The sequence below is a fragment of the Myxine glutinosa genome, chromosome 12 (assembly GCF_964187855.1).
Source record: "Myxine glutinosa chromosome 12, kmMyxGlut1.1, whole genome shotgun sequence".
Taxonomy (NCBI): Eukaryota; Metazoa; Chordata; class Myxini; order Myxiniformes; family Myxinidae; genus Myxine; species Myxine glutinosa.
This window is the reverse complement of record NC_136272.1, coordinates 42,091,278-42,109,677: the sequence shown is the minus strand read 5'-3', so window position 1 is coordinate 42,109,677 and position 18,400 is coordinate 42,091,278. Positions and strand designations below refer to the sequence as shown.

The 18,400-nt window shown below is 44.7% G+C and overlaps 1 protein-coding gene across 3 annotated transcripts in view; it reads right to left on the bottom strand.

The window, feature by feature from the left end:
* Positions 1–18,400, bottom strand: part of LOC137437944 (uncharacterized) — a 102,016-nt gene that overhangs the window by 54,539 nt on the left and 29,077 nt on the right. For all 3 annotated transcript variants that reach the window (XM_068132723.2, XM_068132722.2, XM_068132725.2), the window contains exons 3-6: positions 14,181–14,329; positions 13,563–13,779; positions 10,787–11,980; positions 10,601–10,703 (exon numbers count right to left, since the gene is read on the bottom strand). In XM_068132723.2, coding sequence (XP_067988824.2) covers positions 10,601–10,703; positions 10,787–11,980; positions 13,563–13,779; positions 14,181–14,329 — 1,663 coding nt within the window. The remainder of the gene's footprint in view (positions 1–10,600; positions 10,704–10,786; positions 11,981–13,562; positions 13,780–14,180; positions 14,330–18,400) is intronic.

The following is an 18,400-nucleotide window of genomic DNA, read 5'->3' as shown; positions in this document are numbered from 1 at the left end:
ACTTCTTTCACTCAAAATGCACGAAATTCTGCCGCATGAAATTATGTAGTGGCCTCGTCGGGGGGATATAAGGTAGATAAGGAAGGCGTTGTAACAGAAGAATCAAAATAAAAGTGGAAGAACATAAGGAAATGGGAGCTATTCTGGACCCACAGCCAAACCCGACAAACCATTGCAATACACCCCGAACGTCTAGCGCCGCCACAAACTACACCATGGAATTGCAGCTGGCGCGGTTTTTTTAAACCATCGATATTAAAATAAAACGTAGCCTAAAACCACCGGGATTTTATGCTGATTCCGAATCTGTGTCTAAAACTTTTCTCCGATGTGTAGTTCTTGAGTTATAAGCAGACATCCAGACATCCAGACACCCAGACAGACACCCAGACAGACACCCAGACAGACACCCAGACAGACACCCAGACAGACAGACAGACAGACAGACAGACAGACAGACACACACACACACACACACACACACACACACACACACACACACACACACACACACACACACACACACACACACACACACACACACACACACACACACACACACACACACTCCTCCTTTATATATAGAGATTGAATAATGCTGTATTTGGAAATACGATGGAAAATGTTAGGAATAGACAAAACATAAGACTTGCTACATCTTGGAAACAAGCATCTAAATTAATTAATAAACCAAGCTTTCAAAGAGCAGAAGTGTTTTCGGAAAACTTTTTGTGCTATTCATATGAATAAAGAGAAAATTACAATGAGTAAACCCATTTATATTGGTACATCAGTTCTTGATTTACCAAAATTGTTAATGTATGATTACTTCCATGACAACCTGAGGAAGAAATACAAAAATGGAGTTAATCTACTTTATATGGACACAGACAGCTTTATTTTAGAAATCAAGACCCAAGATGCTTGTGAGGATATGACACAAGACATCAATATTTATGACAGAAGCAATTACAAACCGAGTAGTAGTCTGTTCTCCACAAAAAAATTAAAAGGTTATTGGGAAATTTAAAGTTGAGCTTGGTGGAAAAATTATGAAAGAATTTGTGGGGTTGAGAGCACAGGCTTATGCTTATAAGTATGCTGCCAAATGGGATTTAAATAAATTAAAGGGCATAAACAAAAATGTTATTAAGGAGAGCATAAAGTTCGAACATTATTAGAATTGTTTAACTCTTATGGAAGAAGGGTATAGAAAAATGAATATGATAAGAAGTTATAAACATCAATTATATACAGAACAAGTAAATAAAAAGGCATTTGAAGCGGTTGATAAAATATATATTTTAGAAAAATGGGACATTAGAAAATGGGAAAATGACCCTCTCTTATGGATATAAGAATTAATATATTTGAGAGTTAAGATAAACATAAGTGTGAAGATCAGCATAAGTGTTAAGATAAACATAAATGTTATTTAAGATAAACATAAGTGTTAAGATATTGTTGCAGTTTTTAGAACCTTCACTTTATCAAATTTAGTATCAAAATCCCTTATAAATAACCCGTGTACATTTCCCCTTAATTGGCTGTTAATTGAAATGATCGCATCTTCGCTAGTCCATGTACAAGCACGTAGCCAATCATAGGACCTCTCCATAGTTATATCGTTATTCTGTGTTTCAGTTAAGGCTATGTTCCCACGAGTCGATGTTACGTTGCACCAAATCAAATAAGATAGATCCCCCTTTCGATTGCCCCAAAGCCTACATTGCCAGCAGCATGCGCCTACATTTCCAACCGCATTCGCCTCCATTACCCACGTGGTCAGCTCGAAGAGGAAGGGCGTTGCCCGCCCATCGTCATCAGACGGTGGAGCCAGAAAGCCCTTGCCGACCAACCAAAACTCAGTGGGTTTGGCTTGAGAGGGGCGGAGAAAGAAAGATCGAGCAGGTTCGTGAAGGCTCCAGGGTGTGGCTATATAACCCGTTACGGGAAGCCCCCACAAGAGATGAGCGAGGGAGCACGAAGGCAGTTTTCTAAAAAAAAGGAAGGCGCTCGAGTCTGTGAAGAGAAACGCGCAACCTGCGGGAGTACGAGTAAGGGAGACGCTGTTTTCAACCAGCCCTGCCACGTCAAGCTCCGACGCGCTGCTGCGAGCATCCCGGCGGTGTGGACCTGAGGGTGGAGAGTCGGCGGCTGCTCGCTCCCGGCCCGGCTGTTCTGCTGTCCCACCTGACCCTTCTCATCCTTCCAGCCATTCCTGCCTGCCATTCCCTATTCGTGTGAGTCTGTTTGTTCTGTCCTGTGGGTATAAGTTAAGCTTGTTTTTAAGAATTGCACTGTTTCTTCTTTCCCTGTAAATTACATTTCTTTTCTTCTCTTTGATTTTGGTTTGTGTAAATAATTAATAAATACCTGTTCTCCCTTTACTTTGGTTTCTTTCTCATCCGATCGCTTTCGTCCCTTCTGTCAATTGAGTTCCTGTGGTGCGATTTCGGCCAACGCTTATGAATCGGGTTAGTCTTTGCTAACGGCTCGGATTTCGGATTGCTAAACCGCTCGGCAAATTACATCTTGTCCGGGATTCGAGCGGAGTTACCCACCTGCCTTGTGGAGGGATTGGCGGAGGTGTACGGGAATCCCTTGACCAATCACCTCGGCCAATCCCACCCAACAGGGGAGCGGGGTCGCTTCAGGATCGGAGACGGCCAGTGCAAAATAAAAGGGGAATTAGCCCCCCCCCCCCTTTGGTCAGGGGAGCGCCGTCCCCGATTCCGTAACAATTGGTGTCGGGGAGTGGGATTTAGACCCGAAGTGCGCTTAAAAAACAAACAAACCACCGTTTAGAGGCCATTTTTCCCCGCAAAGCGGGGGTTGGCCTTTTTTGCTCGAAGCGGGGGTTTGCCCGAAGTGCGCTTAACGCACTCAAAATTACGAGCGGCCGAAATTGTTATTAATATTCTAAATTAAATCGCGCCATGGATGATCAAGGCGACCGGATGCCAGTAGGGGAGCTGGAAGAGGGGGTAGAGTCAACCCAGGACCCTAGGGAGGCAGTGGGAATAATGGAGGAGCACAATACGCATTGGGTAGCGGAGGTTTCAGGCGCACAGGATGGCGGCCTCGCGCACGAGGTTTCAGGCGCACAAAATGGCGCCTCGCGCGTGGCTGCTGCAGCCGCGCCCGCGGCGCCGATGCACTGGGGCCTATTCATGGAGAAAATGAGGGCCTTTATGGTCGACACATGGGAGGGAATGGAAAGCAGAATGGTGGGAGAAATGAGGGATGAGGCGAGGGCTCAGAGAAAGCAATTGGGAAGCCAGATACAAAAATGTGGGGAGACCATGGATCGCATGTCGGGCGAGAGGGTCCCAAGGGTGCACGACGAGGTAACGCGAGTTGAGAAGCGCGGGTTGAGAAGCGCAGGTTGAGTGAGTGTGAGCAAAGCACAGCTGGGTGGACCGGGATAGAAATCGCAACACGGGGTGTGAAAACCCGACGGCCGTCGAATTGGACAGGGCAAATTCAGGTGCAGCGACGGAAAAATATTTAATTCAGAATGCAATGGTTGTAGTTGGAATCGAAATTGAAGAGACGGCAGAGATAGGAATGAAGCAGAAGGAAGAAATGGAAAATGTACAAAGTCTAAGTTTACATCCTGATGCCGTACTTGCTAATCCTTATAAAGATTTGCAGGTGCGCGTGGAGAGGAGGATCCCAAAGGTGAGTCGTGCTGTATATGGTGCTAAGAGGTTTTGCAGGAAGATGTTTGGTGCGAAAAGAATCGCGCGCTTGGGATCCCAGCGTACCGCGGGCGTTTGTGGGAGGTCCGTGGTGCGCTGTGTGAGAGGAAATGGCGCGCGTGTAAGAAAAGAGTGTGCGTCGAGGAGTGAGTGTGTTCCAAAGTGTGGGAGTGATACCGAGTGCGAGAGCGAATGCACGTCGGAGGGTCTGTGTGAAACAGAGTGAACGGAGTGTGACACGTAGAGTGAGTTGGTGGTGGAGCAGGTGCGAGAATGCACGCTTGGAATGGTTGAGAGTGTGCGAGAACGCACACCTGAGTTGGTTGTGGCGCGTGTGCGGGAGGGCACATCGGAGCGCGTGAGTGGGTGGATGTAAGAGTGCATCCCCATGAGTGGTACGGAGTACGTACCGAGGGAGAGTGCGCGAGACAGTGCGCGACGAGGTGTGTTAAGGAAGTGTGCGAACGACGAGTGTGCGCAAGAGGGTGCGCGAGAGGTGTGGTGTGTCACAGGGAGTGCGGTGGTGGAATGGACGGAGTGTGTGGAATGTACGGGCGGCGTTGGAACGCCGGGTTTGGAGAGTGTGAAAGGGGTCGCGTATGCGTGCGAGCATGTCCGAGGAGCATCGACGTTAAACGGGATAGCGGTTAGACCAACGGTTAGCCAACGCGAGCCCCCGGTCCGTGCCGGGCTGTGGGTATTGCGGGAGCCGGCGGGGATCGGTGCAGCGTCGCTCCTCTTCGGAGCGTCATGCACGATTCGGGCCTGGCCCCGCCCCGCACGGTCGAGTCCGGGCCTTGCCGGGCAAGGCAACCGGTCCGGTTCGAGGGAAGGTAGGAGGGACTGGAGCGGCGCCCCCTTGTGGTTGCAGCGTTCCGGCCGGGCGAGATTGAGCCATCGGGCCGGAGACCGAAAGCCTCCGCGCCGAGATGGTGCGTGGAATCTCGGGCCGAGCATGCCACCTCCCCTGAACCGAATGCCGGACGGACTCAACCTGCAGGCGACCAAACCACCCAAATTCATTGCTCGGCTTTGCGAAGCCGAGTTTTAATGATGTCATGAGTTATGGGGTTTTGGCAGTGCAAGCTCGCCGAGGGAGGGTTTGGATAATGTATAGGGATCTAGAGAAATGACCATAGGTAACTGTAGGGTTAAGTAGCGACATGATACCTGCAGTAGGGGACGTAGCAGATGAGTGGATTATAACGACGGGGGAGCGCAATAGTATCAGGGGCGACTGGGAAGCGCGAGTTTCAGAAGGGGGTAGTTACATCAGATGATGCTGTGTGTGTGTTTAGAAAAGTATTGAGCAGAGTATTGTGAGTGTGGGTGAGTGCATTGTATTGAATGAAGAAGCCTGGGAGGAAGGAGGGTGCAGGAAGCACCAGGTGTGTGAGCACAGGTGTGCAAGTGAAGAACAGGTGTATGGAGAATGGTTGAATGGAATAACTGGTCTGGGCTACATGGAGGATGGAATGGATGGTGTGGAGTGACTATGGTGGAAACTGTGGAGTGGAGTGGTTGGTGCGAAGGAAGTGAATGGGGAGGATGGACCCCCAACACGAATACCCGGGGAGATGGTGCGTAGTTTAAGTTTAAGATGGTAGTTTAAGAGTTAGGTCGAGGGTAGAGGTAAATTGTGGTTGGATATTGGCATCTGTGGTGCGTGTGGAAGAATGGTGTTTGGATGGGTGCATTAGTGACGTGGAAATGGCTGGGCGTGTGGCCTGTTAGTGTGTGTAGTTAAATGGGCGCTCCGCCACTGTAAGGATGTCGGCCAGGTGAGGCCGCAGGTAGGCTCTGGGAGCCAGTAGAGTTGTTGAGGATGGGGCCCGAGGATCCGGAGGACGGACCCGGGTAGCCCAGTGCCAGAGAGGGCACCGAGGGGGTAAGTGCCAGGGCGGGCCTTCCCCCAGTTAGATAGGTTAGGTAAAGGAGCAGGTAAGCTCGGAGGCAACTGCCGTGGCGGAGGTGTGCAGGTGGGTAGACCTGCTGGGAGAGCCACATGACTCAGCCCAGAAATTGTGCGAAGGCACAGGGAGTTGAATCGGGGGAGTGAGACCCCAAATTGATGAGCACCACAGTTTGGTCAATGGGAGTTTGGTTCTTAAAACCACATAGCGTAAGACAGCCAATGGTTTGGCAGGGAAAGACCCCGGGTAGTGTAAAGTGTGTTAAAGTCATTTAGAAGGAAGATAGGATTGAAATCTCCTCGCACCATCTGCATCCACTCACCTGAGGTGACGACAGAACTCCACACCGTGCCATGTGTTGTTGTTTTATTTTTGTGCAAATGTGAGACGCATCATGACGTGGGTGAGACATTGTGCTGGATGTTCCATCTCTTCCTCCTTAAGAGGGATTGATGATGAATTGGTGATGGCAAATTTAGACATTGGGATTGTAACGAATTTGGTATTAGGGGAGATATGGGGAAGACCTGACGGTAGTGACGAATTTGTAAATGTGTAGGTTTTGTAAATACGGGGTAAGGGGCGAGGGTAGAGTAGGTGACAGGGGGGGTGACGTACGTTAGGGACGAGCTTTCTCACTTCACTCTCCGTGCGCACCTCGCTCTGCATTACCTGTGTTGATGTGTACCCTTGCGCCCTTGCGCCCTTACCCTCGCCGATTCTGCTTTGTCTTCCTTCCCCACCCATGGACCGTGCTCTCTGGGCACTGAGGGGGAGCGTGCGGGAGCCCGCCATTGTGTGCCCGAATCCCTGCAACCAGCTGCCTGCATCCACGCACCACTTATGGACCACAGTACTGTGGCCGAGCACCACTTATGGACCACACGTTGTGTGGCACGGCCCCTCTGCTAGTACCGGCCAGGTTGGCCAGAGAAAGATCTTGCTTGCGGACCTCGGTGAGGTGGCACCAAGCCATACAGGTTGACCACCCATAGCTGGCCCCTGTGGGCCATAAATAAAAATGGACGCGTTTTGTGCCTTTTTATTATGTCCAAATAGGCCGCAAGCAAAGAAGATCAAGGGGAAGAACAACATCAAGAACGACGGGCAGCAGAGGGAGCAGAAGATCCAGACCACCAGTTGTGTGTTTTTTTTTTGTTATTGTGCAATGTCGCACTGGATGGTGCGTGACTGTGCATTTTGGTGCTTTGGTGTTTATTGGTGCTGGTGCGTCGATGCAGTGCATGCTGTCTCCTCCCTCCCACAGGATTCTTTTTGTTTCCTAAAAGAAAAATAACAGGTCCAGGGTTGCGTTTTGTAAGTAATGAAATAATGTCACTTGTAAATAATGCTCCCCACCGTCAATGTGTAGTTTGAAAATTAATTCCGCAATTCGGTTAGTTGTGGGTGTGAATCTGTTAGGTAGAGTGCAACGTAATAGGGGGACATATTTATTGTGTTTTTAAAACTGTCACACTCAGGGTCAGGATAATTGGAGAGGGAACTACACCTGAGTGTCACATTAAGTTAAAGTTTTCGGGCCGGGACGTCCCGTGAGGAATGAGGGTGCTGTGTTGCAGTTTTTAGAACCTTCACTTTATCAAATTTAGTATCAAAATCCCTTGTAAATAACCCCTGTGTACATTTCCCCTTAATTGGCTGTTAAATGAAATGATCGCACCTTAGCTAGTCCATGTACAAGCACGTAGCCAATCATAGGACCTCTCCATAGTTATATCGTTATTCTGTGTTTCAGTTAAGGCTATGTTCCCACTAGTCGATCTTACGTTGCACCAAATCAAATAAGATAGATCCCCCTTTCGATTGCCCCAAGCCTACATTGCCAGCAGCATGCGCCTACATTTCCAACAACATTCGCCTCCATTACCCACGCGGTCAGCTCGAAGAAGAAGGGCGTTGCCCGCCCATCGTCATGAGAAGGTGGAGCCAGAAAGCCCTTGCCGACCAACCAAAACTCAGTGGTTTGGCTTGAGAGGGGCGGAGAAAGAAAGATCGAGCAGGTTCGTGAAGGCTCCAGGGTGTGGCTATATAACCCGTTACGGGAAGCCCCCACGAGAGATGAGCGAGGGAGCATGGAGGCAGTTTTCTAAAAGGAAGGCGCTTGAGTGTGTGAAGAGAGACGCGCAACCTGCGGGAGTACAAGTAAAGGAGACGCTGTTTTCAACCAGCCCTGCCACGTCAAGCTCTGACGCGCTGCTGCGAGCATCCCGGCGGTGTGGACCTGAGGGTGGAGAGTCGGCGGCTGCTCGCTCCCGGCCCGGCCGTTCTGCTGTCCCACCTGACCCTTCCCATCCTTCAAGCCATTCCTGCCTGCCATTCCCTATTCGTGTGAGTCTGTTTGTTCTGTCCTGTGGGTATAAGTTAAGATTGTTTTTAAGAATTGCACTGTACCTTCTTTCCCTGTAAATTACATTTCTTTTCTTCTCTTTGATTTTGGTTTGTGTAAATAATTAATAAATACCTGTTCTCCCTTTGCTTTGGTTTCTTTCTCATCTGATCGCTTTCGTCCCTTCTGTCAATTGAGTTCCTGTGGTGCGATTTCGGCCAACGCTTATGAATCGGGTTAGTCTTTGCTAACGGCTCGGATTTCGGATTGCTAAACCGCTCGGCAAACTCCATCTTGTCCGGGATTCGAGCGGAGTTACCCACCTGCCTTGTGGAGGGATTGGCGGAGGTGTACGGGAATCCCTTGACCAATCACCTCGGCCAATCCCACCCCACAGGGGAGCGGGGTAGCTTCAGGATCGGAGACGGCCAGTGCAAAATACAATGGGGATTACCCCCCCCCCCCCCCCTTTGGTCAGGGGAGCGCCGTCCCCGATTCCGTAACAATATTTAAGAGTTAAAATAAACATAAGTGTTAAGATAAACATAAATGTTGAGATATACACAAGTATTAAGATAAACTAAGTGTTAAGACAAACATAAATGTTGAGATATACACAAGTGTTAAGATATACATAAGAGTTAAGCTATTTAAAAGATAAGATATAAGACAAAATATAAGGGTTGAGATATATACAAGTGTTAAAATACCAGATAAAGTCCAGGTGCAAGTATAAGTGATAAGATATTCATAAGAATTAATTATTTTTAAAATTGGGTTGGGGGAATTTTAATGGGCTACCAACACCTTTTTTAACTGGTAGATAAATTATAGAACCAAGCAATAACCAAACCAAAGAGTGGGCAAAATCACAGCCTTAGTATTTAAATGTAAAACATAATGAAAGTGGTAAATGTCAAAAAGGTCTCATCGACAAGTGTAACCAAGGCAAGTGTAAATAAAGCATACAGACTGAGGGATATAAAAAGATTTAATGGATGTCAAGTATTCAATGGAAAATAATTTACCATTATCTCAAAATAATATGTGAGTCGGGAGGTGCTCAGATCAGAACATCGAGGGAGGTTTTTTAAATTTCATCTCCACCCAACAAAGATATTTAAACCAAGAACCAAATTCCAACATACTATTTATCAACATTCTGGATGGTGACGAGTGTCATAAGAAAATTAAGCTGTTCCCTAAAATATAACATAAACAGATATTAATTGGTTCTCTTTATGAGTCTAATGTACGTGTAAATATACCAGGATGACAGATAATAAAGTTAGAGTATATTGGGTCTCACTCACACACAAGTAGTATATAAATGTTGGTTCTGAAATAAAACCTCAACAGGGAGCGAACGTTAGTGAGCGACGAGCGCCAGCAAGTGTCTGTTGAGTGGTTGGTCTCAGAACCAACATTTATATCTACGAGGCAACCATCCATTGTTTGGACAGTGAAAGCATTTATCATGACTAATGAAACATTCCAATTGGTTTGCGTTTGTGATAGATACCAATAGTAATTTTAAAAGCAACGAGAACGCCACTCAGAAGAACGCATACTCCCGCCGTGGGTCGAGTTGGAATAATACGTTTTGTTTAACATCCCCTCTTCCCAAAACAATAAATGAAAAAGAAAGTAGGCTGTAACTGTCAGATAATTATTTTGATATATCTCGGAATTAGAGGAGAAAAACATCATTTAAGAATAAGAATAAAAGCTTTAATGCAGTAAAACAGAAAAAAATTCCCCAAAAAAATTCCTGGATCCAGAATAATATCCTGAGCTTGACCAAAAACTAATCAATTCTTCCTTATCCCAAGGGTAATGCCCACCAACTTTCATCCAAATCCATTCAGAACTTTTCCAGATATCTTGTTCACAAACACACGAACATACGAACACACATACGCACACACACACACACACGGACGGACACGATCAAATGCATTACTCCCTGGCAGGAGTAAATATTATACTGTTGAACCAAACATGCAACATTATATGTAATTTTATTCTCTAAATAAATTGATAACGAGAATGCCACTCAGTGGAGCGCATACTCCTGCCGTGGGTCAAGTTGGAATAATACGTTTTGTTTAACATCCCCTCTTCGCAAAACAATAAATGAAAAAGAAAGTGGGCCCTAACTGTCAGAGAATTTATTTTGATATATCTCGGAATTAGAGGAAAAAAACATCATTTAATTTAGGAATAAGAATAAAACCTTTAATGCAGTAAAACAGAAAAAAAAATCCCAAAAGATTTCCCAAAAAAATTCCTGAATCCGGAATAATATCCTGAGCTTCACCAAAAACGAATCAATTCTTCCTTATCCCAAGGGCAATCATCCCATCAACTTTCATCCAAATCCGTTCAGAACTTTTCCAGATATCTTGTTCATAAACACACGAACACACACATGGACGGACACGATCGAATGCATTACTCCCTGGCGGGAGTAATAATAAATATGAGCAAGGCCCAAATACATAATTACTCTGTGCAGAATGTGCTGTGCCAAATGTGCCATCCACAACAACAATGCACCATCTGTAACACACAGTTCAAAACAAAAAACATTTGCGCAACTTCTTCACATTTGTGCAACAAAGTAAAACACCTACCTTGTTGTTTGCGCAACTTCTTCAGCTCTTGTTCCAGGCAAGCAAGACGCTTCTGACGCTCTTGCGTTTCACGCACAAGATTTTCCTTTTCTTCTGCCTTAATCTATTGGAGATAGTTTTAACAGTCACCTTCCCTCATTTTTGTGTGCTTTTCCACCACCCTGGAAATAAATAACGAATACTTACCGGGACAGCACCTGAGGGTTGTGGCGTGGTAGGTGTACTGAGGGGATGGTGAACCACGATCGGTACTAGTGTCCTCACATTTTCTGCGTCAAGGTCCACAGTTTCAATCACACGTAGGTTTGGACGTTGTGCCTGAGTAGTTTTCACAGAAGGAGAAGGAAACAATATGCTCATATTTTCAGTTTCTGTTGGAAAAGGTAGGAGATGAGTAGGTCTAAGGCAGCCTTGTGGATGTGGTAACTGAGGTGTAATTCCAACATTATAGTATTCCTGATGCCCGGGAGGCATTGGCATTCCCGATATCCAAGGAAAGCCAAGCGGATGCCTTTCAGACATAGGTGGAGCAGAATATGAAGCCATATTTGGAGCTGGAGCTGGAGTTGAAGGTGAAGCTGGAACCATAGATGAAGCAGGAACTGGTGCATTGCCAAAGAAGGCATTTGGTGGCTGGTAACCTGGATAAATTGGGCACGTCGTGTATTGTTGGGGTTCTTTGGGAGTTGCTGCCTGCATGGGGATGTTGGTAGGTGTTGGTTGGTGTTGATGATCTGTTGGTGCTGGCTGCTTGGGAATGTTGGTAGGTGTTGGTTGGTGTTTATGATCTATTGGTGCTGGTTGCTTGGGGATGTTGGTAGGTGTTCGTTGGTGTTGATGATCTGTTGGTGCTGGCTGCTGGGGGATATATTTTGATATTGGTTCATGGCTACTGGGAAAATCGTTTTGTTTTTTTGCCATGATAAGCTGAGTCAATTCACTGAGGCTTAAGTTAAGACCAAGGGTATGAAGAACAGTAGCCAGATCCTGCTCAAACCGCTGTTCATTTTTACCATCATTCCCAGCAAATGTGTTTGATGGTGGTGCAGATACCGTGCAATACTCTTTAACCTTATTCACCATAAGTTTTTCAGCCTCATACCTGTCACTTCGTGAAACTGTTTGTCTGTCGATAGCAACTTTCTTTTCCAGTTGCCTACCATACTTGCCATCATCCCCGTAAAGAAAGTGCTCCTCGTCGTCGATGTTTCTGATTTCTGTCGAAGGCTTATTCAGCGCTTCTTTGAAATCTGCAATACCCGGGATGCAGGAAGTATTCATGTCATAGTCACTTGCAGCAAGTTCAAAACCACTGCTCGTCTTCCTGGCACAATGTTCTCGCTGATAGCGACGCAAAATGTCTGCTTCGTCATCCGATTGCTGGGCACACAGGACAATTAATTTTACGACTGACCAAGACACTTGCCGACAAAGTAATGATCTTAGCTCATAACCACCACTGGTACATGTTAACTACAAAGCTGTCAACTCATAGCAAACCAAATGTGCGTGTCTGTGCAACAACTTTTTCTTGGCATGATTTCAAATCAAATAATTTGGAGTGCAACAATAGCTGATAGAGCAACAGACGTATGAGAATGTGAGACAATGGTTGATCTCTGCAAGAGCATAATAGAAAAATCAAATGCATTTCTCCCACACAGGATGCATAACAGTTGACAGATCTGTAGCTTAAACTAGATCTATTCACTCAAGAAAAGCTAAACCAAATGGGAATGCACAAAGTTTTCTGATTTGTTAATTACTTTAAGCAAGAATCGATTGGCACTTTACTGGAAAAAAAGTATTTAATGTTACAGTTTTTGATCTTAACATGACTAAAGTAGAGACAGTGCTGTTTGCAATGAACAAATGCTGTTAACACATGTACCCACTCTACATCAGGCATTTCAGTAGCAATAGCAATCAAACATTTCCTGCTTTGCAGTCGCACAGAAAATACTTTGAGTACCATAATCATTTGCAAAAACAAACAAGGAGAATTTATTATGTTAACTTAATGAACGTATCGATGCCATTATTTTCCTCAATCAACGATGCCTATCATAAATAGAAGCTACCGATTTCCCGGGGTGATATTTATAGAATTCCACCCAGCATGCATCGGAAACTAACTTCAACAAACGGTCACAGAGAAACAGTGCAAAAGATATCTCAAAATGTCTGCCTCATTTCTTGCCCAGCTCAGATACTTAGCGGGAAGAGTCATGTCCCCCCTTGTAAATAGATGGAGGTAGCCCCTCTAGAGCAGCTGTCAATCAGTGCATGAGAGGCTGGGATTTGTACAAAGTACCGTATGTATATCTAAGTGCTGTAAATCTACAATATGGAATTGGTGTGACAATCTGGGGTTGGCACAGGGTGAAACCCCAACATACCTCAAATCCACAATGACAAAATGTGTTTTTGAGATACTATTAAATAGAAAATGGCAAAAGGTACACTGTTTTTGAAGCCATATCCTCAAAGCTTGGGTCAAAAGGACACAGTTTTGCAAATTTAACCTTGAAATCTTTATCCAGTTGCAGGATATGAGCCTCCTAATGTGTATAAAGCAGAGACTGGATTTGCAAGTGCCAAAAATGGGCAAAGCACCAGATCCTTAGGAGGAAATAAATGGAAAAACACAGACAGGGGCTGAAATATTTTGTTGAGTAATTCTTACAATAAATTAATTTTTACAAACCTTGTTAGCAAAATCTGTGCCAGTCACCTGGAGACCACTAAGCATGGAATAACCCAGAAATTATTTAAGCAAAACAATAGCAAACAGGATGGTTAGCATTATGACCATTCAAACTTTAAAAGTTCAACTCTACATAATTACCGAACTGAAAAGACAGACCTCTGTAGTCAGGTCTCTCCCATCGATCTTTTTCAGAATATACTTCATGGGTTGAGCTAGAGGGATATGGGGTTTGTGCAAGACGTGGTCACTCACGGGAGATTGCTCTCGACGCAACTTGCATTTTTCAACTTGTAAACGCCTCTCCATATCTTCCAACATTATCTGTTTCATCCTCTCTCTTGTCATCTCCTCTTTCATCTCTTTTCTCAGTCTCGCCATTTGCAACTCCTCAAAACCGCTATCTTCATCATTGAGTAAAGATTGGGAGCATTCTTGAGAGACAGGAGGAGCATGGCAAGATTGCGCTCGACTGAAAAAGCAAGAACAAGATGATCGGGTTTTGTTAAACAGGATATGGTTTAAACATGGCTAATATTTTTGTGATTGACAAGGTAGAAATTGAGCTTGAGCAAGCAAATGGATTGGTACTAATGTGAAGAATTTAAGAATGTTAACTGAATAAGTGGAGTGCAAGCATTACAGGAGGGATGTAGTCCGAGGGTTATACCAAAGGTTGTTATACTATCTCCTCCACCTGTCATACAAAAAAAACATCAAAACCTGTTTTGTTTTGGGTAAAAGGAACAACATTTGGGAAAACCCTCAATGCAAAACAACGGTATGAGAAATGAGGGGGTTTGGTGGAGGAGGGGATGGGTGATGGGCTAGGTCAATGAACTTGGCTTGTTCTTTGTTGGCGGCATTACTTACCTATACAATCGTTCAACAGGTGGACCCAATCGAGCATGGGCAGAAGCCAGTTGATGGTCTGGCGATTCACTTCGAAACTGGTCATTTCCTACAGTAATGCGAATATTGCGATCTTCTGCACGATGGCTGGGTGAGTGTGACTGACGGAGCTGTAAAGGATGTGGAAGCAAGAAAATAAACATCCGGTAAAAACTCTCCAGAAAGGCATTGTGATAGCTCATGACCGGGAAAGGAGCAGTGTGCAACGGTCATATTAATTTATAAAACCTTCAAGAGTATATTTCACAAAAATAAAAATAAAAAAAATCTTTTGTGTGTTGATTTGTACCATTACTAATCACTTTTTCGATGGAGTGATGATCAAAATAGGCATATGCTCAGATAAGCTTACATGGTATTTCAACATTGCAAGCGTTATGAAAACGTGCTGAATGACGTTCTCAAAGAATGACGAAGAGCAAGTGGTTATTGCTTGGATATTAAATGCCCTGAAAGTGAGAAGTGAGCTTTTTTGCACACAACATTGAAGCTCGTGGAAGAGCTCAAACACAGAACAGATCAGAACGTAACAGAACAAAAGGAACAGTGGAAAGAGAGGGGTGAAAAAAAAACACACCACCAGCAGGGACAAGGGATAAAATAGAGGGAAGCCTTAAAGGGATAAGGGATGTGAGAAAGAATAAGGCCCAGGAGAAGACACACTGGGTGCACAAGATGAAGATGGATACAGAAGCAAACTCTTAAGAGGGAAAACTGGAAATTTGGAAAGTGATGGGCTTGGGGGTGTTAACGAGGGTAGAAAAGATAATGGTTCAAAGACTGGGGATCATCTGAGATAATGGTGAACAGCTATCTTGAAGACTTGGAGGAAAGAAAGATTGAAAAGCCTATGGAAGTTGGTTCCACAGGAGAGAGAAAATAGGAATGAACTTTTCAGGATCGTCACCGAGTGGAGGTGAGCAGCGATTCCATATTTTGGGAGTTTCACATTTCATCATTCCATATCTTGGGAGGCATTCTTTTTGCAAAAAAAAAAAAAAAAAAAAAAAAAAAACATCTTTCTACACTACGATATACAACAGCACATAACACCTCACGTACCGAATAACACAAAATGCGTTTCACATAGTCATACAGTAATTGTCTTTCCCTAATTTGAACTCATTCAGTGAAGTGTAGTTGGAAAGCACGATGACTTCCAGATGGAGAAGAAAAACAAGAATAACTCGAACTGCCAGTTTACAACTGCTGGCAGTGATGACCGGTTTCCTCGGCCTTCCCGCTTTCATACAACTTCGCTTTTGATACAACCCCACTTTCATTGGACATGCTTTGATACAACCCCGATACATAGACACGTATCCGCCCCCCCCCCCCCCCCACACACACACACACACACACATCCCGCCCACCCCACGTACACATACACCCACACAACACAACCCTCCCCACATACACACAACACAACCCTCCCCACATACACACAACCTTCCTCCCCCCCTTCCCTCCCCCCCCCCCCCCCTTCACACACACACACACACACACACACACACACACACACACACACACACACACACACACACACACACACACACACACACACACACACACACACACACACACACACACACACACACACACTTTCACATTATTATTGTTCTCCATCAATTTATCCCCAGATGATGCTCAAGACATTTCATCATGATTGGATGAAGTTGTGTACTTGTCGAATTATGACATCATAATGGAGGCACCTATGACATCATTATTTTTTTTCTCCACTAATTTATCCCTTGATGATGGTCAATGCATGTCATCCTGATCGGATGAAGTTTTGTACTTGTCCAATTATGACGTCATAATGGGGGCACTTATGACCATCATTCAATTGGGTTATTCTCCATGGAGTTATTTGCAATGAGACATGTCTCAATCTTCTCTATGCAGCACTTTTTGAGAAAAAGAGATGCAATTTTTTTCGGATTTTCCAAGATGGCGGCCATACCACGTCACCTGTGACATCATAGTTATCCTAAAAAGATTCAACATGCCCAGGAGCACCTATGGTGAAAATTTCCTGTCAATCCATGCTATGACTGCAGAAAAAGTGATTTTTAAAGAAAATAAACCTGAAAATCGCAGAGCCAGAATCTGATATGGTTGAGTTTCTTATTCTTCACCCAATGACAACTTGCAGCTTCTAAATATAAAATGCGAGCGATCGTGTCATATGTTCGTCAAAAAAAGTCGGAATTTCGCCAAATCTGTTTTGGTCGTGTGTTGATATACCTCAGCGATTGACAAATCTAAAATCTGAATTTTATTTGAGGTCAAAATGAGTATGGTCGCTCCATACTTTGCCTGCTCGTCAAGCACAGTGTGATAATTAATCCATTGCCCACTCTCGAAGACTCTTCTTCTTCACGCAATAACAACTTCTAGCTTCCAGACCGTACATCCAATCATCTTGAAACCAGACAGAAGCCTCTCCTCAGTGAAAGACACGTGAAAGCCCGCTTGGAGTTTGCAAAAACGCACCTAAAGGAATCTCAGACTGTGAGAAACAAGATTCTGTGGTCTGATGAAACCAAGATTGAACTGTTTGGCTTCCGTCTGGCCACTCTGCCATAAAGCCCAGATCGGTGGAGTGTTGCAGTAATGGTTGTCCTTCTGGAAGTTTCTCCCATCTCCACACAGGATCTCTGGAGCTCAGCCAGTGACCATCAGGTTATTGGTCTCCTCTCTTACCAAGGCCCTTCTCCCCTGATTGCTCAGTTTGGCCGGGCGCCAGCTCTTGGAAGAGTCCTGGTTGATCTAAAGTTCTTCCATTTATTAATTATGGAGGCCACTGTGCTCTTGGGAACCTTCAATGCAGCAGACATTTTTTTGTAGCTTCCCCAGATCTGTGCCTCGACACAATCCTGTCTCTGAGCTCTGCAGACAGTTCCTTCGACCTAGTCGCTTGGTTTTTGCTCTGATATGCATTGTCAGCTGTGAGACCTTATATAGACAGGTGTGTGCCTTTCCAAATCATGTCCAATCAATTGAATTTACCACAGGTGGACTCCAATCAAGGTGTAGAAACATCTCAAAGATGATCAAGAGAAATGGGAGCGACCTGAGCTAAATTTCAAGTGTCATAGCAAAGGGTATGAATACTTATGTAAATGTGATATTTCAGTTTTTTCTTTTTAATAAATTTGCAAAACTTTCTAAAATCCTGTTTTCTCTTTGTCATTATGGGGTATTGAGTCTAGATTGATGAGGGAAAAAATGAATTTAAACGATTTCAGCATAAGGCTGAAACAAAACAAAATGTGAAAAAAGTGAAGGGGTCTGAATACTTTCTGAATGCACTGTATGTGTACGTGTACGTGTGCGTGTGTGTCGTTGGTTAATATCTCTATTTGTGGATTTCTGAGGTGGAACAGAGTCCTCCCAGGACCCAAAGTATCCATCTCCGCGTCAATAAGGGATCACGGTTCATGGACCTCGCTGTTCAACTTTTTCAGAGTTTTGTTCCACGGGCACTTTTCAGGATCGTCACCGAACCACGGATTGCCTCCAGTTGTAGTTCATTTGTGGTAATATTCCCGGAGATGGTTTTCAAAATCTCAGTGAGGTTCTTCTTTATCTCTCCTGTTGTTCCATTTATCACTGGCGTGTGTATGTGTATGTGTATGTGTATGTGTATGTGTGTATTGGCTGTTTAATATCTCGGTGATGAAATTCATACATGGACACAATCAACATACCCCATTAATGTAAATAGACGCAGGGATGGACAGGCAGCATCCATTTAATCAATGATGTGGGGATGGTTTCACGTGATAATTGATTGAGACCATCCCAACTTTGTTTAAATACTTTATGGCACACATTCTTTATTAAATGATTTTATTATTTGTATTGGGGTATTTAAACAAATTGCAGTTGGAAGCTGTTCAGGGCTCAGTGACGATCTTGAAAAGAGCCCTCAGAACGAAACTTTGAGAACAAGCGTTACGCCGAGGTCCCCCGTCGGTGAAGTGATGCGAGTTGACAAAGTGGAAGACGCAAGGAGGCCATCTTGGATTTGGACGTGGCGACCCAATTTTCAACAGCCTTCTTCCTTGTGCCTAGATACACCCACACACTAGATTAGAAGTTGGCACTTCGCTTATTTTTCAAGATATTCCGCTCACAAGGTTCAGACATACATGGCGGCGGCCATCTTGGAT